This window comes from Entelurus aequoreus, linkage group LG23 (genome assembly GCF_033978785.1).
Source record: "Entelurus aequoreus isolate RoL-2023_Sb linkage group LG23, RoL_Eaeq_v1.1, whole genome shotgun sequence".
NCBI lineage: Eukaryota > Metazoa > Chordata > Actinopteri > Syngnathiformes > Syngnathidae > Entelurus > Entelurus aequoreus.
Genome location: NC_084753.1, coordinates 16,280,805 through 16,308,458, shown reverse-complemented (window position 1 = coordinate 16,308,458; position 27,654 = coordinate 16,280,805). Strand labels below are relative to the sequence as shown.

The 27,654-nt window shown below is 36.3% G+C and overlaps 1 protein-coding gene across 3 annotated transcripts in view; it reads left to right on the top strand.

Moving 5' to 3' along the window:
- The window catches only part of rab15 (RAB15, member RAS oncogene family), a 44,997-nt gene extending 20,187 nt beyond the window's left edge, over positions 1 to 24,810 (top strand). The window contains exons 3-11 of one of the 3 annotated variants that reach the window (XR_009824212.1): positions 3,784 to 3,844; positions 7,576 to 7,636; positions 8,888 to 8,965; positions 10,684 to 10,773; positions 10,837 to 10,902; positions 10,971 to 11,188; positions 11,259 to 11,377; positions 24,356 to 24,409; positions 24,602 to 24,810. Coding sequence is in view for 1 of the 3 variants with exons in the window: in XM_062034428.1 (XP_061890412.1) it covers positions 3,784 to 3,844; positions 7,576 to 7,636; positions 8,888 to 8,965; positions 10,684 to 10,773; positions 10,837 to 10,902; positions 10,971 to 11,132 (518 nt within the window). In the remaining 2 variants the exon portion in view is untranslated. Of the gene's footprint in view, positions 1 to 3,783; positions 3,845 to 7,575; positions 7,637 to 8,887; positions 8,966 to 10,683; positions 10,774 to 10,836; positions 10,903 to 10,970; positions 13,151 to 24,355; positions 24,410 to 24,601 lie in introns of those variants that run through there. The other 2 variants (XR_009824211.1, XM_062034428.1) reach the window with 2 other exon arrangements.
- Positions 24,811 to 27,654: the final 2,844 nt, after the last annotated feature.

Below are 27,654 nucleotides of genomic sequence, written 5' to 3'. Positions count from 1 at the left end.
CGTTAACTGCGATATTTAGCGCGTTACTTCGATATTTCGCGATGGTGTTCACAGTCTACAAGTGAGTGAATGTAACTTGTAGACCGTACAGTAGGTGGCGGTATGTATCGTAACCTCGCTGGGTAAGGAGCTACTTAACCAACAGGATGCAATACGTGATGCTGGGCAAACACATATCTACCGCTCTTAGCACATCTTGCAGCGTACCCCAGGGATCAATACTGGGACCAAAATTGTTCACTCTCTATACAAATGACACCTTTAAAGTTACAAAGGATTTAAAGTTGGAAATATTTGCAGATGACCTGGCCGCATTTTGTACAGGAGAAAACAAACAGAAACTAATAAATACAGAGAGGAAATCATCACTTTTTTTTTAAAGCGGTCATATCGTGATTTGTTTCCAATTTCAAAACACTTCATTTTGGTCTACATAACATGTAATGATAGTTCTTTGGTCAACATTTGCCATAGATTTTGCTGTAAAGTCATATCTTTAAGCCAATTTTTGTCTGCCTTCAAAACGGTTCATTTTGAGAGCCGAAATTGTTCGACGCAAATGAAGCCCTCCTTGCCACGCCTCCTAGCTGACTAGCCTTTCGTCCTCGCCTCGGCAGCCTTGTTTACTACAGCCGTTGTTTTTTGTTTTGATTTGCTAAGACCGTATGGAATATGGACACGGGTGATCGCCACCAGCCATCTCATTTTTACTTGACTTTCACCACAACACAACATGCCGAATGACATGGTGAAACCAAGCGGCTCACCGTCATTTGTGGTTGGCTGAAGGAGGAGATAAAGTTAAAGTTAAAGTACCAATGATTGTCACACACACACTAGGTGTGGCGAAATTATTCTCTGCATTTGACCCATCACCCTTGATCACCCCCTGGGAGGTGAGGGGAGTAGTGGGCAGCAGCGGTGGCCGCGCCCGGGAATCATTTTTGTGATTTAACCCCCAATTCCAACCCTTGATGCTGAGTGCCGAGCAGGGAGGTAATGGGTCCCATTTTTATAGTCTTTGGTATGACTCGGCCAGGGTTTGAACTCACAACCTACCGATCTCAGGGCGGACACTCTAACCACTAGGCCACTGAATAGGTTATGTATGACAAACCATGTTGAGTAAGAGCTTTTCTTCCAGTCACTCACACCAGGGGAGAGATGCAGCCCTGACACAGTTAAGCTCGAAGGTTGGGCAAGTTAGCGAATATCAGAAGGGAAGTTGCAACGTTAATTTTAAGATAATGTTGATGAATAAAGTGGGGTCATCCAACAAGGGTCAGGCATAAAATAAATCTAAACTTTTTTTTAAATTAATAATTTTGTCTCAAAAATATATGTGCAAATGTAGGTCTTGAAAAAGAAGTGGTGGTTTTATTTTTAGGTCAATGCAGTATTATAGACCTACAAATGCGATAATTAAAATGTTCCTAATAGGCAATGAAGCGTCCGTCCGTCCATCTGTAAGCAAGTGTGCTGGCCTGCATTTCCCCCCAAGCTGACTAATCTGTGTTGGATGTGGGACCACGTTTGTCACAAGTCACATCGTTAAGTCAAGGTTTTTACTCCGTCATATTGTTCTGTTGCTTACAAAGGCGTGTGTGCAAGCGGCAGACTTCCTGTTAATGCCCTGATTACATTCATTGCTTCAGGGAAACACTTGAATAATGAATGCACCCTATTAAAAAGGCCTCCATTATATCCATAAATACTGTAGCCTTCCTCAGTTGTCTCAATATATTTGGGATTTTCTGGCTTTATCTCATTTTTTTGTTTCACTGCAGTCTGCATGGACGACTTTACACCCTGAGACTGTGCTAACAATGCTGCAATGTCAGTCAACTGTAGCGCTGTCAATCAACTGAAGCGTGGTCACATTCTGCCCTACTCTACGCAGTACACACACACAAAGCTTGAGGATTGTTCTGCCCCAAACAAGATTCATGGCTCCATTTCTTCCTTGATCTTTAATATTACTTACTTATTATTATTAGACTCCTGAAAGGCTAAGCCCATCATCCCACACGACCCCACAGAAGCACACATATGTTTACGTGCACTAAAAACAAATAATTGATCAAATGTTTGTATTTATGTATATACTGCATATGCAAATATATATATGCACATACACTACCGTTCAAAAGTTTGGGGTCACATTGAAATGTCCTTATTTTTGAAGGAAAGGCACTGTACTTTTCAATGAAGATAACTTTAAACTAGTCTTAACTTTAAAGAAATACACTCTATACATTGCTAATGTGGTAAATGACTATTCTAGCTGCAAATGTCTGGTTTTTGGTGCAATATCTACATAGGTGTATAGAGGCCCATTTCCAGCAACTATCACTCCAGTGTTCTAATGGTACAATGTGTTTGCTCATTGGCTCAGAAGGCTAATTGGTGATTAGAAAACCCTTGTGCAATCATGTTCACACATCTGAAAACAGTTTAGCTCGTTACAGAAGCTACAAAACTGACCTTCCTTTGAGCAGATTGAGTTTCTGGAGCATCACATTTGTGGGGTCAATTAAACGCTCAAAATGGCCAGAAAAAGACAACTTTCATCTGAAACTGGACAGTCTATTCTTGTTCTTAGAAATTAAGGCTATTGCACAAAATTGTTTGGGTGACCCCAAACTTTTGAACGGTAGTGTATATTTATACATCTTTATACATATATGTATATACTGCATGTATATGTATATACTGCATGGATATGTATATACATATATATGTATATGTATATACAGTATATATCATTCACATTCAAACCAATGCAGTGCCAATTCCCAGCACCTGGGACTTGATACTGGTACTCAATCGTACCAATTTTTGGTACCTATGTGTGTTAATAAATATTTTTTTGGATAATGAAATAATTTTTTTTTATTGCAACATTTAAAAATGTGTTGATTATGATAACTGTTGTATCTTGTTGCAAGTCCAAGACATTAGATGTCAGTAGTGTATAGTTTATGGTGTGTTAGCTGGTCAGTTCAGTCTTTGCTGTCTCGTCTGTTGTCGCGCCCTTACAATTAGTGCACCAACCAAAAAAACCTGTCACCCCCATTCACACTCATTCACACAAAAGGGTTGTTTATTTCTGTTATTAATATTCTGGTTCCTACATTATATATTAATATATATCAATACAGTCTGCAAGGGATACAGTCCGTAAGCACACATGATTGTGCGTGCTGCTGGTCCACTAATAGCACTAACCTTTAACAATTAATTTGACTCATTTTCATTAATTACTAGTTTCTATGTAACTGTTTTTATATTGTTTTACTTTCTTTTTCTATTCAAGAAAATGTTTTTAATTTATTTATCTTATTTTATTAATTTTTTTTAAAAGGACCTTATCTTCACCATACCTGGTTGTCCAAATTAGACATAATAATGTGTTAATTCCACTACTGTTTATATCGGTATCGGTTGATATCGGTATCGGTAATTAAGAGTTGGACAATATCGGAATATCAGATATCGGCAAAAAGCCATTATCGGACATCCCTAAATCCAATCCACTTTATTTTATATAGCACATTTAAAAAAACAATAGAAGTTTCACAAAGTGCTTCACAGAAGTTAAGACATACATACTATGTGTCGATACCTTACCTCAGATCTTCTTGTAGACTACAAAGCTGTTTATGTTAGTGCTAATCTCTCTCTGCCTATAGAAGACATGCTGGCATCATTGATTTGGCCCACGTCTCAGACTAGAATGTAATGTATTCTGTCTAACGACACCTCACCTCCTGTCTCCTGCAGGGATCGACTTCAAAATGAAGACGCTGCTGATAGACGGTATCAAAGTGCGCATCCAGATATGGTAAGACACCCGCACACGCCTATGACACTGTGTTTGTTATTGCTTCAGGAGCTCTTTCTATCCGAGCGGATATGACTTTTTTTGCAAAGGACACAGTATTATATATTCTCACTACACCGTGTTGAGACACACGTCTTAACCTGAGGGTGTCTCAACTCTTTCCACTGAATGCCGCATACTGAAAAATTATAGATGTGATATTTACACTACCGTTCAAAAGTTTGGGGTCACATTGAAATGTCCTTATTTTTGAAGGAAAGGCACTGTACTTTTCAATGAAGATAACTTTAAACTAGTCTTAACTTTAAAGAAATACACTCTATACATTGCTAATGTGGTAAATGACTATTCTAGCTGCAAATGTCTGGTTTTTGGTGCAATATCTACATAGGTGTATAGAGGCCCATTTCCAGCAACTATCACTCCAGTGTTCTAATGGTACAATGTGTTTGCTCATTGGCTCAGAAGGCTAATTGATGATTAGAAAACCCTTGTGCCATCATGTTCACACATCTGAAAACAGTTTAGCTCGTTACAGAAGCTACAAAACTGACCTTCCTTTGAGCAGATTGAGTTTCTGGAGCATCACATTTGTGGGGTCAATTAAACGCTCAAAATGGCCAGAAAAAGACAACTTTCATCTGAAACTGGACAGTCTATTCTTGTTCTTAGAAATGAAGGCTATTCCACAAAATTGTTTGGGTGACCCCAAACTTTTGAACGGTAGTGTATATTTTTGGAGTTACTGTATTTTCTAGAATGTGCCACAGGCCGATAAAGAAAGGACACAAACGGCTGCTCTTTTAAAGGCCCTGTCTTAACCTGTGGGGCGGCATAGCTCGGTTCCAGCAACTTGAGGGTTGCAGGTTCGATTCCCGCTCCCGCCATCTTAGTCACTGCCGTTGTGTCCTTGGGCAAGACACTTTACCCACCTGCTCCCAGTGCCACCCACACTGGTTTAAATGTAACTTAGATATTGAGTTTCACCATGTAAAGCGCTTTGAGTCACTAGAGAAAAGCGCTATATAAATATACTTCACTTCACTTCACTTAATAATTGACAACTTAACAGCTTTGTTTAAAATGGACAACAGAGCATGTCTATTGCTGAGGATCCCTGACCTTAACCCCAACATCAATAAACTCTGACCTCACTCTGGATGAATGGACAATTTTGTATTTGTATCAACGAGGGATCATTTTTTGTGTGAAATCGGACACTGACGATTAATTCCTTATTTGTTGTTAGTCCCTGATTGACAGGTGGCTAGCAGCTAATATTGTGTCTCCATACACAGTGTGGAGCCGCTCACCCAAGCTAATAATAATCACCCCTATTATAGAAAATAAACTGCATTTCTTAGTGTCTTAAGTATTATTGTCACGTATCATTATCACTGGGGGATGTAGCTATACATGTTACACACCGAGAGCAAGCTAACCGCTAAGTTAATAAGAGTTAGAGAGAGGATAATATAACGACTGTTGGTGTGTCAGCATTGTCACAGTCAGCACATGACATGTGGATCGATCCTTTAATGATTGGAGTCGATACCACAGTGATAAGGCAGAGATGTTTATTTTCTCAAAATATTTTTTTCTTTGTTTTTGTTATTGTTTACAAAATAATTCCTTGGACACAGGAGGACGTCAAGGGGAAAAACAGGATTTAAAAGAGTAGCAGATAGTAGTTTTTGTTTTTGTTTATTTATTGTGTATTATTGACTAGGTTTTGATCAAACATTTGTATGTAATAAAAAGAAAAAGGAACTAGTTTAAATATTGTGTTGATAATGTTAAACTGCAATAGCACTTCACTATGAATAATACAGTTAATACTTGTGATCGCTAACAATACAGTTCAAAATAATTTTAACCCAGTTAAGTACCGGTAGCTCCAGGACGAAAAAGTCCTGTGGTTGTTAGAAGTGAATAAAACATTTTTTTTTTTTGCTTGAATCTCTCAATCAACCTTTCGTCCTAAATAAAAATAGCAAGCTGTGTTTTTCATTTTATTTTATTTTACCATTAAAAAATCCCCAGTTGATCTGAGTACTGTATGCATAAAATTAGTTATCTATTAGGAGTGTGAATCTTTGGGCACCTAACGATTCGATTCCGATTCTATTCTGATTCCTGGGGGCGAAAATTTGATTCAGAATCGATTCTCAGTTCAACACAATTCTCGAGTCAAAACAATTCTTGCAATGTAATAATTGGTATAGTAATTATAATGTATTTATAATTTTTTTATTTTTTTATTTTTATTTTTATTTTCTTAAATCGATTTTTGAAAATTATGAATCGATTTAAAATCAGGATGAATAATAATTGCGATTTGAATGTAAATGGATTTTTTGTGTGTTTGCTATATATAAAAAATTGGTTTTATTTGACTAAAAGGGCATAAAACAAAAAAAAAACATGAAAAATAAATAAAAACTCATAATCGATGGATAGATCTGAAGTTGATCTAGAGGAGTGATTCTCAAACTGTGGCACATGTACCGCAAGTGACACACGGGCTCCATCTAGTGGTACGCCAAAGAATCACTTGTTTTTAATGAATACTTAGGCCTACTATGAGGTGGTACTTGGTGGAAAAAAGTTTAAGAACCAGTGATCTTGAAATTAAAGCGTTGAAAGTAAATCACAAATGTATCAGTTATTTTGAACAGTTTTATGAGTAGGGCCCTTTTGGATCCCCAAGAATTTTAGTGGGATTGTAAAAAAAAATCTGTCATTGCTCAAATTAATGTTATGATGAATTATTTACCTATTTAAGGGTCCAATTACTTCACATCAAATATTCTTCCGCTTTGCCCGAGGTTGGGTCGCGGGGGAAGCAGCCTAAGCAGAGAAGCCCAGACTTCCCTCTCCCTAGTTATTTCGTCCAGCTCTTCCCGGGGGATCCTGAGGCATTCCCAGGCCAGCTGGGACACATAGTCTCTCCACCGTGTCCTTTGTTCTTTCCGGTGGTCGCCTACCGGTTTGACGCGCCCCAAACACTTTGAATCTTTGGGGGGGGAAATATTGCCTACTTTGTGGGGTTTATTTTACAAAAAGGGCATAAAACATGTAAAAAAACAACAACAACAACTTTGTATTAGGGCTGCAACTAACGATTAATTTGATAATCGATTAATCTGTCGATTATTACTTCGATTGATCGATTAATAATCGGATAAAAGATACAAACTACATTTCTATCCTTTCCAGTATTTTATTGGGGGAAAAACAGCATACTGGCACCATACTTATTTTGATTATTGTTTTTCAGCTGTTTGTACATGTTGCAGTTTATAAATAAAGGTTTATAAAAAATAAAAATAAAAAATAAAAATTGCTTCTGCGCATGCGCATAGCATAGATCCAACGAATCGATGACTAAATTAATCGCCAACTATTTTTATAATCGATTTAATCGATTAGTTGTTGCAGCCCTACTTTGTATTGACAGATACTGTAGATCTGAAGTTGATCTTGAGATTTAAGCATTGAATAATAATTTTTTTTTTTTTAATATTTGTCTTATTTAAAAAAATGTATGACTGGGACCAAACTTGAGGGGAGCCCCAAATGTTAAAAATAGATATATATTGTATTGGTTTTGAAAATGAAAAATATCAAAATGGCCCCTGCATGCTTTCATTTTTCACTGACACCCCAGGTCTAAATTGTGTGTCATAATTTGTGCGTGATTTTGTATTGATGGTTGTTGTTTTCTTCAGGGACACTGCAGGCCAGGAACGCTACCAGACCATCACCAAGCAGTACTACAGGCGAGCACAGGTGAGCAGTCCTTACTGTTTGGATACCTTAAACCAAGCGTGTCAAACGTACGGCCCGCGGGGCCGGATCAGGCCCCCGAACAGGTTTTATCCGGCCCGCGGGATGAGTTTACTAAGTATAAAAATGAGCGGAAATTTTTGAATGAAAGAAAATGCTGTTCTAAATGTGTCCACTAGATGTCACAATAGCAATTCTTTGTATCTGTAGATTATGCTACATATGTAAAAAAAAAAAAAATCAACCACATGTTAGTGCACCAGTTGAGGAAAATGAGCAAACCACATAAATAACATCCTGTAATTTGATTTTGATATTATTTTTTTATCTTGATAGATTGAAAATTAACACCAATGAGTTGACTGATGAACATTATCACATCATTTATTCAGAAAGTATAAATAACGACAAATAATCCAATCCAATCCACTTTATTTATATAGCACATTTAAACAACAAAAATGTTTCCAAAGTGCTGCACAACAATATTAAAAACAATATTAAAAACAATATTCAAATATTATCCTTAGCTCCACCAATGACTGAATAAAAACAAAAAATAAATAAATATAAAAACAATATAAAAATAAATATGATTAATAATAAATAAAGATAGAACACTATTAACCGCAACATGTAAGTGTAAAAAAACAACAACATTATCCAGAATGTGCTTGTTCTTTTTTTAAACAAAGAAAACAATCTGAAGTTGTCTTTATTTTTAAGTTATCGTGCCGTGATTTTACCAGTCTGGCCCACTTGGGAGTAGATTTTTCTCCATGTGGCCCCTGATCTAAAATGAGTTTGACACCCCTGCCTTAAACAAACCGTAAACTGGGGATGCCAGGTCGGATACACTACGGTTGTCTACTGCTTAGTTGTCTACTACAACTGAGATAGGGTTGATGAGACGATGCTCACACTGGCGCCGTAAAGGACTTTCCATTCAAGGCTTTCCGACCCACAGCTGAGGAGCTCGTTAAAAATGTAAAGCGAGTATAGAGAAGCCTTGATGTTCATTGTGTGTGCGTGTGTGCGTGTGTGCGTGTGTGTGTGTGTGTGTGCCTGCAGGCGGCACATAAGCTCCAACCGGAATTGAATGTTCTCTTTACTGGAAAGCGATAATGAAATTGGAGGATCGTGTTCCTTTTCCAGCGCGCACCCTCCGGCCAGCGATACACCGTTCATTACGCCGCGCGTGACGCGATGGTCTCTTTGATTAAAACGGAGAACTCCCTTTCCGTCACTCTGTAGGGAATCTTCCTGGTCTACGACATCACGAGCGAGCGCTCCTTCCAGCACATCATGAAGTGGGCCAGCGACGTGGACGAGGTGAGCAGCAGACAGAAATAGAATAGTATAACCCTGAAGACTGTTTGTTTGTTTGGAAGAAGAAGGTCAAACACAAGATATCAGGGTTTCATAAGGTCAAAGGTCAAATCACCACATTACTTTTTTCTTTTAATCGATCTTTAAATTCAAGCCTTTTTTTCCCTCCCATTACATCCATCCACCCATCCATTTTCTACCGCTTGTCCCACTAATATATGCAAATGTATAACAATGCTGAGTAAACAAAGGATTCCTTCAACTGCTTGAAACGAGTGATGAGTACGATACCACACATGCTGTAGTCCTGGGGGGGTCCAAAATGTGGCCCGGGGGCCATTTGTGGCCCGCAGCTCGAGTTTTGTATGACCGCAGTATATTGTCAAAATAAAACAAGTAAAAATGTAAGAAAAATAGATTAAAAAAACGTAATGTAATGAGAAAAAACAGAAATGTTAATTCTAATAGCTAATAATATGCTTTTTCATCTATAACACAAAGCTGACACAAATGTTTTGGTTTTGAAAAAAAATAATATATGGTCTCTTTTTAGCTTCTTTTTTTTTTTTTTTTTTTCAAAATAAAATATCAAAATGGCCCCCCATATACAGTATGCAGCCCTTGGTAAAATTGCATTTTTGTTCAAATATTGGGCTCTTCTTCTAAGTTAAATTATGCAAGCAAGTATAACCTGTGATTTGTAATCATACAAATTCAAAAGTGTGACTAATCATTTGATAGCACTAATTTATTTATTCATCTTTAGTCTACTCATGTTTTTTATGTGGGCTCTGTACCGAGGATGTCGTTGTGGCTTGTGCAGCCCTTTGAGACACTTGTGATTTAGGGCTATATAAATAAAAATTGATTGATATTTAATAAATTATGTATCACTCCAATTTATATATCGTTTACTAATTTGTGTTTCAATGTGTATTTTATTTTTCCCATCTATTTAATTATTATCTTAATGTGTTTTTTTATTTGCGATTTATTTAATTAATCATTAATTGTTTCATTAATTTATTGTTTCTTGTGTTTTATTTGTATTCATTTCAATTGTATCTATCCATGATGTATTTAATTGTAAAATGTGTTTATGTATTTATTTAATTTGATGTATAATATATATTTAATGATGGATTACTTTTATTGTTCTATGGTGAACGTATTTAATATTTGTTCTGTATTTATTTTAATAAATCTTTCTCTTCATATATTTAATTAGTTATTTACTTCCCGCCCTTCTATCAAATTATTTTCACTTTCCTATTTTTTTTCTTTTTTCTTCTCTTTTTGTCATTTTCCAAAGGACCACAGCCCGATACTTGTTGGCCTGCGGCATATTGTCGAAATAAAATCCAACAAATGAAAAAAGCATTAAAAAAAGTAAAGTAATGAGAAAAAGCAGAAATCATGATACTTAAAAATAATAGTATGCTTTTTCATCTATAACACAAAGGTGAGACAAATATTTTAGTGTTTTAAAAAATATATTACGTCTGTTTTTAGCATTTTATATATATATATCTTTTTTTTTTTTTTACAAAATAAAATATAAAAATGGCCCCCTCTTTTCTGGAAAATGTCAGTACAGTAATTGTTGTTTACTTAAATCAGCTCTGCTTCTTCCTACTCCTTTTCGGCCATGTTGAATAGTTGCTGGTGTAAAAAGGTGCTTTAACGTGACCTAACACTTGTTGATATGTGGGGACTCCCAGTACGCTCCAGACAAGGTCCAGAAGATCCTGGTGGGAAACAAGGCGGACGAGGCGGACAAGAGGCAGGTGGCCACAGAGCAAGGAGTCAAGGTGACGTCTTTTGTCCTCTCATGTTTCCTTTTTTAAGGTCTCACCTGTGTTTCTCTCCCGCAGCTGGCCAGAGCTTACGGAATGGACTTCTTCGAGACAAGTGCCTTCACCAGCAGGAACATAACAGAGGTGAGGCCTTGCACAATGACAACACTTCAAAAAGGGGACGCCATTTCTCTTTTATTTATTTTTTGTAGGCTTTTACCCGGCTGGCAGAGCAGGTGCTGGCGGCCAACAAGAAGGACCTGGATCTTCTGCGGATGTCTTTGAGCGACGAGCTGAACTTGACTGCTCTGGAGGAGGAGGAGGGACTGTGCGAGCGCGTGTCCTCCGAGCACACTAAAGGCTGCTGGTGTTAAACAGGAGAGGACAATTTTGTCTTTTTGCATGAGGACGAGGACGCAAACGGCAAAAGGTAGTCTGCCGGAGCAGGGACTGAATGTTTATTCTCGCTTAATCCCTGCCTTTTATATCCTCCACTTCAGAAAGCTTTCCTACTAGTCGCTGGACAGTCGAGGGAGCGTCTACAAATTTCACATTTCATTCCCTCCCCCCTTCATCAGACAAAATCAACATTATGCTTACAGTCCATCATCATTTTTCAGTAAGTACATGCTTCCTTGATGTAATTCCCGAAAAAGGACCACAAGAGGGTGCTAAATGTCATTGTGAGAAGATGTTTCACAACATTGTCATTTGTCCCCCTTATAATTTACTTAGATAGCTTAATTATGGCATAACATTGTATATACGTATATATTAGGGGTGTGAATCTTTGGATTGATCCGATTCGATTCAGAGTCGTTTCTCGATTAAACACGATTCTCGATTCAAACTGATTCTCGCATTGTAAGATTTGGTAGGATTATCATAATGAAAAGTTTTAAAAACAGGTTACAGGTTAAAACATCTGATTTTGGTTGCATGGAGATGGCCCAAATTTTTATTTTGTATTTATTTTTATTTTATTTTTTTAAATAACATTAAAATTCTTATTAAAAAAATCGTTTTTTTGAAAATTATCAACGAAAACATTTTGTTTTTAAATCCCTTTTTAAGAACATTTAAAAAACTTTTTTTTAAAATCTTACATTTATTTATATTTAGAATCGGGATGAATATTAGTCAATTTTTTGTACACCCCTAATGTATATATTTAATTTAATAGTACAAAATAACAATAAAGCTGACTTTATCACAGACTTAATTTAATGTAATGAGGACAACTCCTGGAGACAAGTGAGCATTTTTCACCGGATACTTTTTAATTTTTTTATTGCAACTTCAGTGAAGTTAAAAATCATTTGGCTGTAATTTCAATTATTCAACCAGAGATGCCTCTTGGAGACCGAACGACATCAACTTTTTCTGCATCCTTTTCTTATTCTTTGAAAGCTAACTTGCGTGTGTGCGCGCGTGTGCGTGTGTGTGTGTGTGGTGTCCGAGTCATACTGTATAATGTTATTTAACAACAACAACAAAAAATTCTTCCTCCTTTACTGGTATTTGTGTAAATATATGACATTCAACAAGCAGAATGCAGCATATTATTCTTGTCACATGTTTGGAGTAAATACTTGCATATTTAAAACTTGGTTCAAGGGTGTTTATTTGTTATGTTTTTTTAATTAAATGTTATATCCTACGCTATATTTATATTGTATCTTACATTTACTTTGTAATGCGGGGGTGGGGAGATTAGGAAGGGACTGTAGAAAAAAAACATAAATAAAAAAAATAAATGTTAAAAAAATAAAAAAAATAAAAACAAGAGCCAAAATGTTAATATATAAATGTGTGAGAGTAAAGTAAAATAACAAAAAATTCAATGAAAAAGTGAAGTTTATATAGCGCTTTTTTCTCCAGAGACTCAAAGCGCTTTATTTTGTGGAACCCATTATCTACATTTTTAAGCATCATTTAAACCAATGTGAGTGGTACTGGGAGCTGGTGGGTAAAGTGTCTTGCCCAAGGACACAACGGAAGTGACTAGAATGGCGGAAAGGAATCAAACCTGGAATCCTCAAGTTGCTGGCACGGCCGCTATGCCAACCGAGAAATGTATGAAAAGAAACAAAACAAAATAAATATGACTTGTCAATCAATATCAATCCATCCATCCATCCATCCATTTCCTACCGCTTGTCCCTTTCGGGGTCGCGGGGGGTGCTGGAGCCTATCTCAGCTGCATTCGGGCGGTAGGCGGGGTACACCCTGGACAAGTCGCCACCTCATCACAGGGCCAACACAGATAGACAGACAACACTGCACACGGGCGGAAGGCGGGGTACACCCTGGACAAGTTATATATATATATTTATTGATTTTATTATATGACTTTTTTGTTTTTAATCATTTATATGTGTTTGTATATATATATATATATATATATATATATATATATATATATATATATATATATATATATATATATACTGTATATATATATATGTATGTGTATATGTATGTTTGTACAGTATGTATATATGTATGTCTGTACAGTGAATGTATATGTACAGTATGTATATATATATATATATATATATATATATATATATATATATATATATATATATATATATATATATATATATATATATATATATATATATATATATATATAGAATAGAATAGAAAGTACTTTATTGATCCCTGGGGGAAATTCAGCACCACAGTTCGCTCACAATAGACAATACATTTTTAATTTTCCTTAGGGAACTCTCCTGAAGGAATCAATAAAGTACTATCCATCTAATAAATACTATACAGCTTTTTTCACATGTGAATAATATAAATATATTATACATATATATATATATATATATATATATATATTATATATATGTATATGTATACATATATATATATGTATACGTATATATATATATATATATATATATATATATATATATATATATATATATATATATATATATGTATGTATGTATGTATGTATGTATGTATGTATGTATGTATGTATGTATGTATGTATGTATGTATGTATGTATGTATGTATGTATGTATGTATGTATGTATGTATGTATGTATGTATGTATGTATGTATGTATGTATGTTTGTGTGTGTGTGTTTGTATATACGTGTATATATATCAATCAATGTTTATTTATATAGCCCTAAATCACAAGTGTCTCAAAGGGCTGTACAAGCCACAACGACATCCTCGGTACAGAGCCCACATACGGGCAATATATATATATTTATATGTGTGTGTGTGTGTATATTTATATATATGTGTATATATGTATATATATATATATGTGTGTGTGTGTGCATATACATGTATGTATATATATAAGTGTGTGTGCATATACATGTATGTATATATATGTGTGTATACATATATGTATGTAAATATGTATATACTGTGTGTAGATATATATATTATATATAATATATAACAACAATAATGTTTAATAATTGTTACATCATGTATGCAATTGTTTTTCATATTTAATAAATATTACACCTTATATGCAATTGTTTTTCATCTTTGGGTTCAAGCATAATGAATGTAGCTCCCTAGTTTGACCGCCAGATGGCAGCCAAAACACGCAAGTGTCCTTCTGAGGACGTAACTCAGTTGAACGTTACGCAATACCTGATGAATGTTCAAGACTAAATGTGTGTTGGTCACTTCCTGGATAAGTTTGTCTATTTCAACCAAATTAATGAAAAAAAAATAAAAATATGTATTAATGCGTAACTATACTGTAGTTGTCAGGGGGCATTTTCTCTCTTTGAAAAAAAAAATCAAAATCTGCAGAGTTTTTGTACGTCACCTCTTCGGAGTGCTTCATGCTGTCAACTCCTTGCAGCTCTCTGCGTGACATTAGCATAGTGATGAATATGCATGAGGCGCTGATATGACAGCTCTGCTATCTCGCACCAAGGCTGGGTGACACACACACACGCACACACGTCACCCACGCGTGTCCACACAGCAGCGTGGAAGGTAAGCGAGTACATTGAGTGCACTATTTAATACTACTTGATAGCCAGCGTCCCCTTGCTCGCTGCAGCTCCTTATTTATGCAAGAATAGATGGCAGCCCCTTTAATCCGTCACATGCCTTTGACAGCCAAGACCACAACGTTGCGGAATGATGCACGCTTAAAGACGCCAACATGTGTATGGCCAAGAGCGAGAGTGTTTTGACAACTTCATATTAACAGGGCTTTACTTATTTTTACACTTGTGTGACCGTTTAAACTAAAACCGTTTGAGCCTCTAACAGATTATTTCAACTTCCTCTATTCATTCATTTACTTTATTTACTTAATTTTTCACAAAACACACTGATCAATGATTATTTATGACTACATTTCTTAGTTCCAAAAAATTATTCAGTGTAATGATTTATGATTTATGTTTTTCAACGCCATTTTTATCCAAAGTATTGAGTGTAATTCTAAGTTTACGTTCTGATTTGTTTATTCCATGAAATATTCTGTATGTCATTTATTTTGCACCGAAATCTATGTATTTTCTACTTTTATTTAATCCACAAACTATATTGTATGTAATTGTATGTTTTTTTCCAGTTATTTATTTTTAACATTTTTAGTTAATGCTTTAATCATTTCACAAAATGTTTTTGTTCATAATTGTTTCTATTTTAATGATTGGTTTGGTTCATGTAAGTTGGGTGTAATTATTTGTTTAGTTTCCTGCTGTAGCTATATTAACTAAAATATTATTATGATAGGCAAAACTGGACAATCATGCATTACATACTATACATTACCTTTTGCACTATATTCATTTATATTATTATGTGTTGTCAACTTTGTACTTTTTTATGTCATTGCCTGAAATAAATAAATAACTGAAAAATAAAACGAATGAATGATTAGTAACATTAATAATAATAATGATAATAATACTAAGAGTTCAAGTATTTATTTATTTATATCACTAGAATTGTAATTTATTTAGTTTGCTGCTGTATTTATTACAACTAAATTATTATTATAATATTTAATAATTATTAATATTATTATTGTTCATAAACATGATTTTAATATAATTAATGGTAATAATAATTAGTCAAATAATTTAATTAAATATCTATAACAAAAAGTATTGAGTGAAATACGATTATTCGTGGTTTATGTATTTTTAGATGTGTTTTATTTGTATCAGCAAAAATGTGTGATTAAATTATCAGTTTACGACTTTATATATTACAAACAATATATCGTTATCATTAATATTATTAATAATAACTTTTACTAAACTAATTTTATTAATTGGTATGTATCTAAAAATATTTACTTTAATTATGTGTTTAGTTATTTATTTTGTCCTTTGTATTTGTATCACATGTTGATTGTATTTATTGATTTCTTTCCCCTGATTTATTTATTTCACAAACCATACTGAGTGTGATTATGTATTTATCCCATTGCTTCTTTAGTTTTCTGCTTTATTTATCACCACAAAAACAATAAAGTAATAATAATAGCAATATGTATTTTATTTAACTAAATTACATTGGTATGATTTAATTATGGTCAAAATATTAAATGTAATAATTATATATTAGTGTTTTGGTGTGTCCCAGCTTCATTGATGGCTATTATTTCAAAATTAGCATTATTATCTTTCTTACGTTGCACAACCTGTAAGTGTTTTTTTGTGCTGCGTGTGAGTGCCAGGAAGAAAAGCTCTGACTCGCCTGGGGAGAAGTAATTTGGCGCCACCTGCTGGCTTGCATGTTCAAATCTATTGACCCCCAATATAAGACGCACACTCCTTTTTCTAAAACTTTTTTTGGAAAAATGTATTTCCTGACAAAATGCCTGTTTTTGAGGTCAGTAAAACTGGAACATAGATAGGTTTACGCAATAAAAATATCATATTTCTTTGCTGCTCGGCGGTTCGTTGATGACTCGGCTTCATGATCGCTAATATCTAAAAATTGGCAGTATCACTAACAACCTTTGGGTCCTTTTTGTGTGGTGTGTGAGTGACAGGAAGAAAAGCTCTGACTGGCTTCAAGAGAAGTCGTTTGGCGCCACCTGCTGGTTTGCCTGTTTCAATCTTTTGACCGTGAATATAAGACGACCCTTCTTTTTTAAAACTATTTTATTTAGAAATATTTCAAAGACAAAAACCCTGTATTGAATTTCAGATGTAACGGAGATAAATAGGAATATGCAATAAAAACATAAATAACATCATATTTCTTAGCTGGAGTCAGCTTCATTTGTCGCTATTATTTTTAAATTAACATGATTACGCCTCTTGCGTTGTTTGCTAATTTGTGCAACTTTCAAGTCATGTTTTGGTGCATGTGTGAGCGACAGGAAGAAAAGTTCCGACACGCTTGGGGAGAAGTTGTTTGGGCGCCACCTGCTGGTTTGCATGTCTAAATATTTTGACCCCAAATGACTGTTTCATTCTTCCAGAATGTTATGTACATATCCGGGTTAAAATGGTACGGCAAAAGACTAACCTGTTTTGTGTTTCTGTCATTCACTGCCTCCTTTTTGTCAGAGTGCATGCTGCTGATTGCGGAAAGGCACGCCGCATCATGGTCTCACAGGCAAACACAAATACATTTTACTTGGGGTGTTCTGATCCCATATTGAAAAAATTAGAATGTATTGTATATATATATATATATATATATATATATATATATATATATATATATATATATATATATATATATATATATATATATATATATATATATATATATATATATATATATACAGTATATACATACTGTACATATACATTCAATGTACAAACAGATATATATATATATATATATATATATATATATATATATATATATATATATATATATATATATATATATATATATATGTATATGTGTATATATATATATATATATATACATATGTATATATATATATATATATATACATACTGTACATATACAAGTACATATACACATACACTCATGCATATAATCACGTGTCATCAAACATATATTAACGTTGTTGCCCTAGGGGAAACTGGGGAACACATGGCACACTGACAAAGCTTAACCTATTGTTACTATAACAATCTACAAGGTTAATATAGTTGGCTTCTCCTTCTTCCCCTCCATTTGTCTGCTTTCTTTTGTATTTCAAGTTATCATTACGTATATGCATTGTTGCATTTGAACAACTGTATTGTTGATAATAGAGGTAATTATTGTTATTATTCATTATCAATAGTGCTATTTCTATTGGTATTTGTATTGCTCCATTTGTAGTGTAATAATGCTCATTGTCATTTCTGTATTATTAATTATTTCACTAACTGCTTCTTTGCTATCACTTTTACCATCATATTTGTACATATCCTATTTGCTGATGTTGTTGTTGTTATTGTTGTGTTTGTTGTTGTTGTTGTTGTCCCTCTGTCTTATCCCCCTCTTGTCCCCACAATTCCCCCTCTGTCTTCCTTTTTTTCTCTTTCTATCCCCTCCTGCTCTGGCCCGACTGCACCAAATAATAATATAAATCCATTTAATAAAGTCAAATACAAATAAGGCAACAAGAGAAGTATCCCACACCTCTCTTTTTTAAACTGCACAGCCAATATGGGCATCTACATCTACTATATGATTTGCCTGAGAAGCTGGACAGGACAAAAAAAAGACAAAAGTATTGATTTTGAAAGCTGAGTTGTTTTGAATCGTGATTCGAGTCTGAATCGAATCGTTAACCCCAAGAATCAAATCGAATCGAGAGGTGCCCAAAGGTTCACAGCCCTACAAGCTACACATTCTCAATAAGTGTCCTTAATTGAGCAATGTTGCAGTTTAAAACAGAACATTTGTCAATTCAAACACGTATCAAATTATTATATTTGCATTATATTTAAAGATTAAAAACTACGGTTGTGAATCTTTGTGGACGATTCGATCCGTTTCCTCGGGTGAAGATTGGATTCAGAATCAATTCTTGATTCAAAATGATTCACGCAATGCATTATTTGGTATAATAATTGTAATGAAACTTTTTCAAAACACTTTACAAGTTAGAAAAGCTATTTTTAGTTGCATGAAGATGGCCTAAAAATGTATTTAAAAAGTGTATTCTAATTAATAATAATAATAATAACAAAATATATTTTTTAATTTGAATATATTTAAAATCAAGAGAATTAGGAATCACAATTGGGATGCGAATCAACTGTTTTGTGCACCCCTAATAAAAATATCAGAAAATATCCAGTAACAAACGTGTCTGCATCATTCAACTTACTGCGCCCTGAGCTTAACTGCATGAATTGTTGTGACCACTGAGCGTTCCCAAAAACAATTACCACTCCACTTCAACTTAAAGACATGTTAATCTACCATAAGGTTCTGTTGTTTTTTTTAATACCTACCATTGTGTAGATAATCAATTGTATTATGTATTGTGATATCGGATTGATATCAGTCATGGCCAATAGTCACGGCTCCGATCGGAAGTAAAACAGCCGTGTGTGTATACGCTGGAAAACCAGCGTCTGTTTTCTGCTTTGGTTACATTCGGAGGCGGATTTTGTCACGCAGAGAGACAAAAGAATCCGCTGATGAGCGTGCTTTGTGCTAATCAGGACGGCAGACAAATACCATTTGAATGTGTGCTCCCAAAGAAAATCTTGTGTGTCAGTTTAGACAAAAAAAAAGAAAAAAAGCTGCTCCCAAATCTGCCAAAAAAAACCCACAATCTGCTTCTGGTGGTGAATCACCGCATCAGCAACTTGTCTTGCAGATCAAGCTCTAATCTCGCCGCCTTCTCCTCCATGGCATTAGACCGGCTCAGCGGGAGAATGTTCTGTCACTGGGAGGGGGCTCCTTACACAACACACTGTATCGCAGTGATACCACACTACATTCTTCTAGGGGGCCACATTTCCAGAAAGCAATATTGCTCATATTTCTAAATTCCTTTTTTTTTTTTCCTCCTCTGACGAGTTCTTCGACCTGAAATCGCGGGCCGGCAGTTGAATGGGCCAAATGATGAAAAAGAGAGGACCTAAGACGGAGCCTGAGGAACACCACTAGTATAAGTAAAGAAGTGACGACGGACTGCTCCTTAGTTGCATTGGTCACGTTAGAGAAACAAATTGTGACTGCCAAAAAAGGGGAGGACTTAAAGGGGTGCCTTGAGGAACCCCTTAGTTATGTGAATGCTAAGTTTGCTAGCAAGGTGTGTCCATAAGCCTGGAAGTTGTCACTAATCGCTAACTGGCTACTAGTACGCTAACTGCTAGCTAGGTCCGGTCCACTAATCACTCTGTGACAACTAGAGTGCTAATCGCCAGCATACTTGCCAACCTTGAGACCTTCGAATTTGGGAGATGGGGGGGGGGGGGGGGGGGGGGTTGAGGTGCAGGCAGCATACCCCTTCCCCTTCGAGCTTTTCTGGATGAATTGAAATTCTTTTTTCCAATCATTTTGGAACTTGCAAGCGTATTTCTTCTTTTTACTCGTCGTCGCCATGTCTCTTCTTCGTTCTTCTGTTCGTCTCCTTCTTGTTGTGTGTGCAGTTGTGCACTGAGCTCCAAAAGCCGTAGATGTTGTCGTAGCGTTACGGAAGAGTTAGTGCTGCAAGGGATTCTGGGTATTTGTTCCGTTGTGTTTATGTTGTGTAACGGTGCGGATGTTCTCCCGAAATGTGTTTGTCATTCTTGTTTGTTGTGGGTTCACAGTGTGGCGCATATTTGTAACAGTGTTAAAGTTGTTTATACGGCCACCCTCAGTGTGACCTGTATGGCTGTTGACCAATTATGCCTTGCGTTATCATTAAACCAGTTTAAAGATCATACATCGTGTCAGCATATCTTGACATCTTCGAGTAAAGATCGTTGTTAAACCCGTCCAACGCTACATTATTATGTGACTTGGCCAGTACGCTGTTTATATGGAGGAAAAGCGGACGCCTGGACAGCATGCGGCTGTTAAGGGGTGAAAGTTGCAGGTGAGAGAGGACATTAAAGGCAGTGTCTTTAAGGCACGCCCCCAATATTGTTGTCCGGGTGGAAATCGGGAGTAATTGGGGAGATTTTTGGGAGGGGCACTGAAATTCGGGAGTCTCCCGGGAAAATCGGGAGGGTTGGCAAGTATGATCGCCAGCTATCCTAAAAGATCCCACGAATATGTTATAAATATTCATATTGGCTGCCATTTCTAAACTACACTACAGTGTGTTGGAATGTCGGTGTGTATTTAAAGCAGAGGTTCTCAAACTTTTTTTGTCATCCCCCACTTTGGACAAGGGGGAGTTTTCAAGCCCCACCTGCCCCCATCGCCCCAACAGAACGCTAATGCCAAGCTTAACATTTTCAAATTTATTGAACATCAAGTAACATCAAGTTGTATACATTCAAACTCAATAACATAAAATAACATCAAGTTCAATAATAAATAAAATAATTGTGCAGCTGTGGTATAACTTGCATCAAGTTCAATAATACATATAGTAACTTGCACCAAGTTCAATAATAAATAAAACAAAAGTGTTATAACTTGCATCAAGTTCAATAATAAATCAAAAAAAGTGTTATAACTTGCACCAAGTTCAATAATAAATAAAACAAAAGTGTTATAACTTGCATCAAGTTCAATAATAAATCAAAAAAAGTGTTATAACTTGCATCAAGTTCAATAATAAATCAAATAAAAGTGTTATAACTTGCATCAAGTTTAATAATAAATAAAATAAAAGTGTTATAACTTGCATCAAGTTCAATAATAAATCAAATAACTTGCATCAAGTTCAATAATAAATCAAATAAAAGTGCCACTTTGCAATCTTTGCAAAAAAAAAAGGAGGAGCTATGCATTTGACAAGACAGGGCAAGTGAACATGAGTTTTACAGTACTCCAGCATTAGTGACTGCAATGAGCCTGTTTTGCACTGCACAGCTTTTCAAATCGGGGTTGCAGGCTTGACACTGCCACTCTTAGCCTGCTACCCATCCGCGCGAACGTTTGTTCCGCTTAGCCCCGCCCCCATTAGTTACTGTTGCTATGTCTGTCAAACTTTCGCTCCTACCTAGAAATTTAAAGCCTAAAGGAAAAATAAGTAATTTACATTTATTTATAAAGCGGATTTCACAGACAGAATCACAAAGTGATTTACAGTGTGTATAGAAAATGAAAGCATAGTAAAAAAAAAATATCTAAGAATATAAAAAAACACATTTTAAGTGAAATTTCCTCCAGTTCCTCACGCCCCACCTGTCAAGTCTCTATTCCCCACCAGTGGGGTATGCCTCACACATTGAGAAACGCTGATTTAAAGACATTTAAATTTGTGGGGAAAATTAAAACTTTTTTTTTTTTTAAAGTCTAATCAAGCAAAAATGTCACCCTTAAGGGGCCGCGGACCCCCTGTTGGAGACTTTTGCACTAGTGCAGTGATTTTCAAACTGTGGCACGTGTACCACCAGTGGTACGCGGGCTCCATCTAGTGGTACGCCAAAGAATCACTTGATTAAAGTACAGTGTTTTATTTTCTTCTATTCAAACACAGTGTGTGTAATGTTACAGTGGCCAAAAATATTAGATGTACTCGTTAAATAAAACCTCTGCCTTGTTTTTAATGAGTTCTTAAGCCTACTATGCTACTTTTTCAATGTTGGCCATTATGGTTGTACTTTAAGAGACGAGTGTTTTCTGGTGTGGTACTTTTTGAAATAGGTTTGAAAACCACTGCTCTAGCGTCTTTGGAAATTTGCTGCAATTTTAATTTTATTCGTCGTGCCCTGATCCGATATTGATATTAGATATTGGTCCGATATCAGCAGAAAAACAAGTATTGGATGATATCGACTTGCAGGTAAAATCTCCGATACAAGCAGTCAGCGCACAAGGTTGTTTTTTTCTTGTATTTTAGTCAAGTCATGTACAAGAGAGGGAACATGGCAGGCTATATCCTACTAGGAGCTAGCAGCTACACGACAGCTAAGCACACAATAGCACACAAGCTACAGGTAATGTATCTGTCTGAAGTTGCCCCCCCCTCCCCCACACCATGTCCAAATCTCCCCAAACTTGTTAAATCCATTTGTGCTGCAAAAATATTTGCTATTACAGTTATTGATGTTTATTACACGTCAATAACACCTTTATGTTAATAAGCATGACCAGACCCCTAACTATGTCAAAATATTCCCAAAACTTGTTCCATTTGTTTGTGCTTAGTTTTATGCTGCAAACATTTTCATTTGTGCCGTTACAGTTTTCGAGGTAATAATGTTGTATGGTAATCATGTATAATTAACATGTTGTTAATCATAACTACGTTCCAACTATGTCCAAATATGCCCAACCTTGTTCCATTTGTTTGTGCTGCAAAAGACTTTGGTCTAACTATTATAGTTTTCTAGTTTTTATGAAATATGGTTCTTAAATAGTTCCATAAAAAGTGAATAACTTACAAAAATATTCTTGTTAGACAATAAAAAAAAAAGTGCAGCACAAACAAATGGAACAAACAAGTGGGATGTTCCAAATAAGTGTTTGATGAGCATTCCTCAACTTTATCTGTATTTATTGCCACCTTTCCCAACTTCTTTGTCACGTGTTGCTGGCATCAAATTCTAAAGTTAATGATTATTTGCAAAAAAAAAAATGTTTATCAGTTTGAAAATCAAATATGTTGTCTTTGTAGCATATTCAACTGAATATGGGTTGAAAATGATTTGCAAATCATTGTATTCCGTTTATATTTACATCTAACACAATTCCCCAACTCAAATGGAAACGGGGTTTGTACAACTCTTATTTTTTTGTGATGGAGTGATTGGAGCACATACTTGTTGGTCACAAAAAAACATTCATGAAATTTGGTTTGTTTATGAATTTATTATGGGTCTACTGAAAATGTGACCAAATCTGCTGGGTCAAAAGTATACATACAGCAATGTTAATATTTGGTTACATGTCCCTTGGCAAGTTTCACTGAAATAAGGCGCTTTTGGTAGCCATCCACAAGCTTCTGGTTGAATGTTTGACCACTCCTCTTGACAAAATTGCTGCAGTTCAGCTAAATGTGTTGGTTTTCTGACATGGACTTGTTTCTTCAGCTTTGTCCACACGTTTAAGTCAGGACTTTGGGAAGGCCATTATAAAACCTTAATTGTAGCCTGATTTAGCCATTCCTTTACCACTTCTGACGTGTGTTTGGGGTCATTGTCCTGTTGGAACACCCAACTGCGCCCAATACCCAACCTCCGGGCGGATGATTTTAGGTTGTCCTGAAGAATTTGGAGGTAATCCTCCATTTTCATTGTCCCATTTACTCTCTGTAAAGCACCAGTTCCATTGGCAGCAAAACAGGCCCAGAGCATAATACTACCACCACCATGCTTGACGGTAGTTTTGGTGTTCCTGGGATTAATCATTAAAGGCCTCACATTTTCTCCTCCAAACATATTGCTAGATGTTGTGGCCAGTTGTAGAAAGTATTGGAAACTCAAGACAGCCATGACATTATGTTCTTTACAAGTGGATGCAAACTTTTGATGGTATACAACATGTGTGTATGTGGCCCTTTCTGTGCATACTGGAACGAGGCCCTTTTTTCCCGCTCTGCAGGGTGCTGTGCTGTGATGTCATCCTCCCACTACTGTGTTCTGCTTTCACACCAGAGTGAGTCACATTGCTCCATCTCTTCACTCATGTTTTGTGTGTGTGTGTGTGTGTGTGTGTGTGTGTGTGTGTGTGTGTGTGTGTGTGTGTGTGTGCGCGTGTGCGTGTGCGTGTGCGTGTGTGTGTGTGTGTGTGCATGCTGTGCCATTTGAGGAATATTTTGAATTCTGAGTATGCTTCTACCGTTTCCAGGCAGGAGAGGCGGATTTTGCAGGCACCTCCGATGTTTTCCCCACCCGAGTCACGAGGTACAGTACAATAAGAGAAAAGTAGTCTCAAAAGAATGCAAGGAAATTATAATTAATACATCACCCTGACTTGCAAGAGACTTTGCACAATGGATCCATAATGGAGACAAACATTATTAAAGACGCTAAAACCAATCGGATGTACGGTGGGGAAATATATGCTCAACTTTTGCCTCAAATGTGACAAAGCAAATTAGTGTAATATCTAATGACAAATCTCAGTAATAATGAATACATTTTATTCTTGCAATATTTTGAAGGCTAATGAAAAATGAGCTAGGGAGAGAAAAAGACCCCCAGGCCGCACTTTGGACACCCCTGCTCTAAAGTCATTATAATTGTCCCATATAGGATGACATTATGCATGAAAACAATCTGTTCCAGGTAGGGATGGGTACCGTTCACATTTGAACCGATACGGCAATTGATAACAGGATCCAACTGTACCAATTTTTTTAATTGTTTGATGATACAACTTTATTTTCGAATGCAACATTTAAAAATGTGCTAATTTTGATAACTGTGCTGTCCAGTTGTTATCAATCAATCAATCAATCAATGTTTATTTATATAGCCCTAAATCACAAGTGTCTCAAAGGGCTGTACAAGCCACAACGACATCCTCGGTACAGAGCCCACATACGGGCAAGGAAAACTCACCCCAGTGGGACGTCAATGTGAATGACTATGAGAAACCTTGGAGAGGACCGCATATGTGGGTGGATGAGATTTGAGTAATATTTAGCTTTAGCTGAGGTAAGCATGCGTTTATAAGTTATTAAACTATCACTCCATGCTTGATGGAAAACCTCAAGTTTAGTCGCACGCCATTTGCGTTCCAGCTTTCTACATGATCATTTCTGGGCTTTAGTTTCTTCTGTAAACCATGGGGTATGCCTTTTAGGGGCCCTTTTTAGCTTTAGCGGTGCTACACTATCAATGGTGTCGCGCAGGGCGTCGTTAAAGTTGTTAGTGAGGTTATCAATAGAGCCCACATAATTTGGGAATGGTGCCATTACCGAAGGCAGTAGGTCAATAAGAGTCGTCGTTGTGGCAGCATTAATGTTGCGGCTGCTATAGTAGTTATTATTATTATTATTAGTTTGTTGACAATGAGTCAGAACTTCGAATTTTATAAGGTAATGATCGGTTTACTTTAGTGTACGGGAGTATCGTAACTTTAGAGGTGGTGACACCCCTGACAAGCACTAGATCTATCGTATTACCGTTGCGATGCGTGGGTTCATTTATTATTTGTGTAAGACCACAGCTCTCAATTATAGTCTGGAGCGCCACGCATGGAGGGTCCGATGGGGTATTCATATGGATATTAAAGTCCCCCATTATGATTATATTGTCGGCGTGCGTCACTAGATCAGCAACAAACTCTGAGAATTCACTGATGAAGTCCGAATAGGGCCCAGGGGGGCGGTAGATAACAGCCAGGTGGAGAGGCAGCGGTGTGACAAACCTCATAATGAGCACCTCAAACGAGTTATATTTATTATTTAGGTTAGGTGTAAAATTATAGTTTTCATTGTATATTAGTGCGACACCCCCTCCCCTTTTAAGAGGACGGGCAACATGTGCATTTGTATAGTTAGGAGGAGATGCCTCATTTAGCGCAAAAAAATCGTCTGGTTTGAGCCAGGTCTCGGCGAGACCAACGACGTCAAGTTTGTTGTCTCTAATGACCTCATTAACTAATAACGTTTTGGAAGATAATGATCTTATGTTTAAAAAGCCCATATTATAGGTAGTGGGCTGTTTTGAGGATTGTTTGTTGAAATTATCCGAAGTAGCAATATTAATAATGTTGCGTTTATTATGCGTAGTGCACTTTAAATAGTTTCGACCATACCTAGGAATTGATACGACAGGAATTTTCAGATTGTTTGCTTGATGCTGCGATAAACTGAACGCATCATAGTTAGCCACCTCAGTACAATGTGTGACTGCCTCTGACACAGTCACAAAAGAAAAAACATTATGTGAGTTGTGTTTTATTCTAAGAGAATTGCTATGTGTGCAGGGATTATCCAGCTTGGCGCCGGCTAGTTCTAGTTTAAATGACTTCTTACCCGGACACTCCACGCTTCTTTGGTGATTAGCCTTTGTTGTTAGCCCCGCTCGGCATCCCCGCTTCTGTTTCCGCTCACACCGCTTACGTCGCCTCCATTGTCGGTCCCCGCTGGTACTTGACTCCGCTGCTACAAAGGCCGCTCGATGTAGCCCGCGAAGTATTCGCATGCTAGCGAGGAGGTCCACCGTACATGCATCTTTCAGTCTATAACGACCCGATCCATCCACATCCAGAATTGTCTGTCGGTCGTATGTGACCACAGAGTGTTCACGCTTTGAGCCAGCCATGAAATTGACAGAAATGACGGGTGTTTTTTGCCAAATCGCTCTACACTCCCAAGAGCGTCTTCAAGCTGCTGCATTTCAATGCGCCGCCATTTTGTGTTATATATTATTACATTTGAGTCTCGTTTGCAATGCGACACTGTATAAGTCAAATGTGTTATGTTGCGCCCTACAAAGTATTTGTACTCTAAGTATAGTACCCATTACACACCAGCTGTTTGATTTGAACATTTATCGTAGTTGTAGTGTCCATTACCAAATTTAGAGGTGTTAAAATTGCTAATGCTAATAGTAGCATTTCTATTGCAAATCCAATGTAAATTAGCATCGTCTGCAACCGGACGTGACGTCATGTGCAGCGAAGATATCGAAATATGTCACCGTTTGTTTTTACGGTAGTACCGACGGAATTAGGTCTATAGAAGTACAGAATTCAGTACGCATCCCGAGTTCCAGGGTCAAACTGTTTCTCAACTTGCGGGTTTTTGGGGAAACAAGCTGTTTCTTGGGCATGGGCGCATGTTGTAAAAAATACATTTGTAGATTTTACGGTAAAAAAACAACAAAAAATGTCAGCTCTGTCACCGGAATGTTACTGAAAAGTTGACAGTGTTTTTTGTTTTTTTTTAC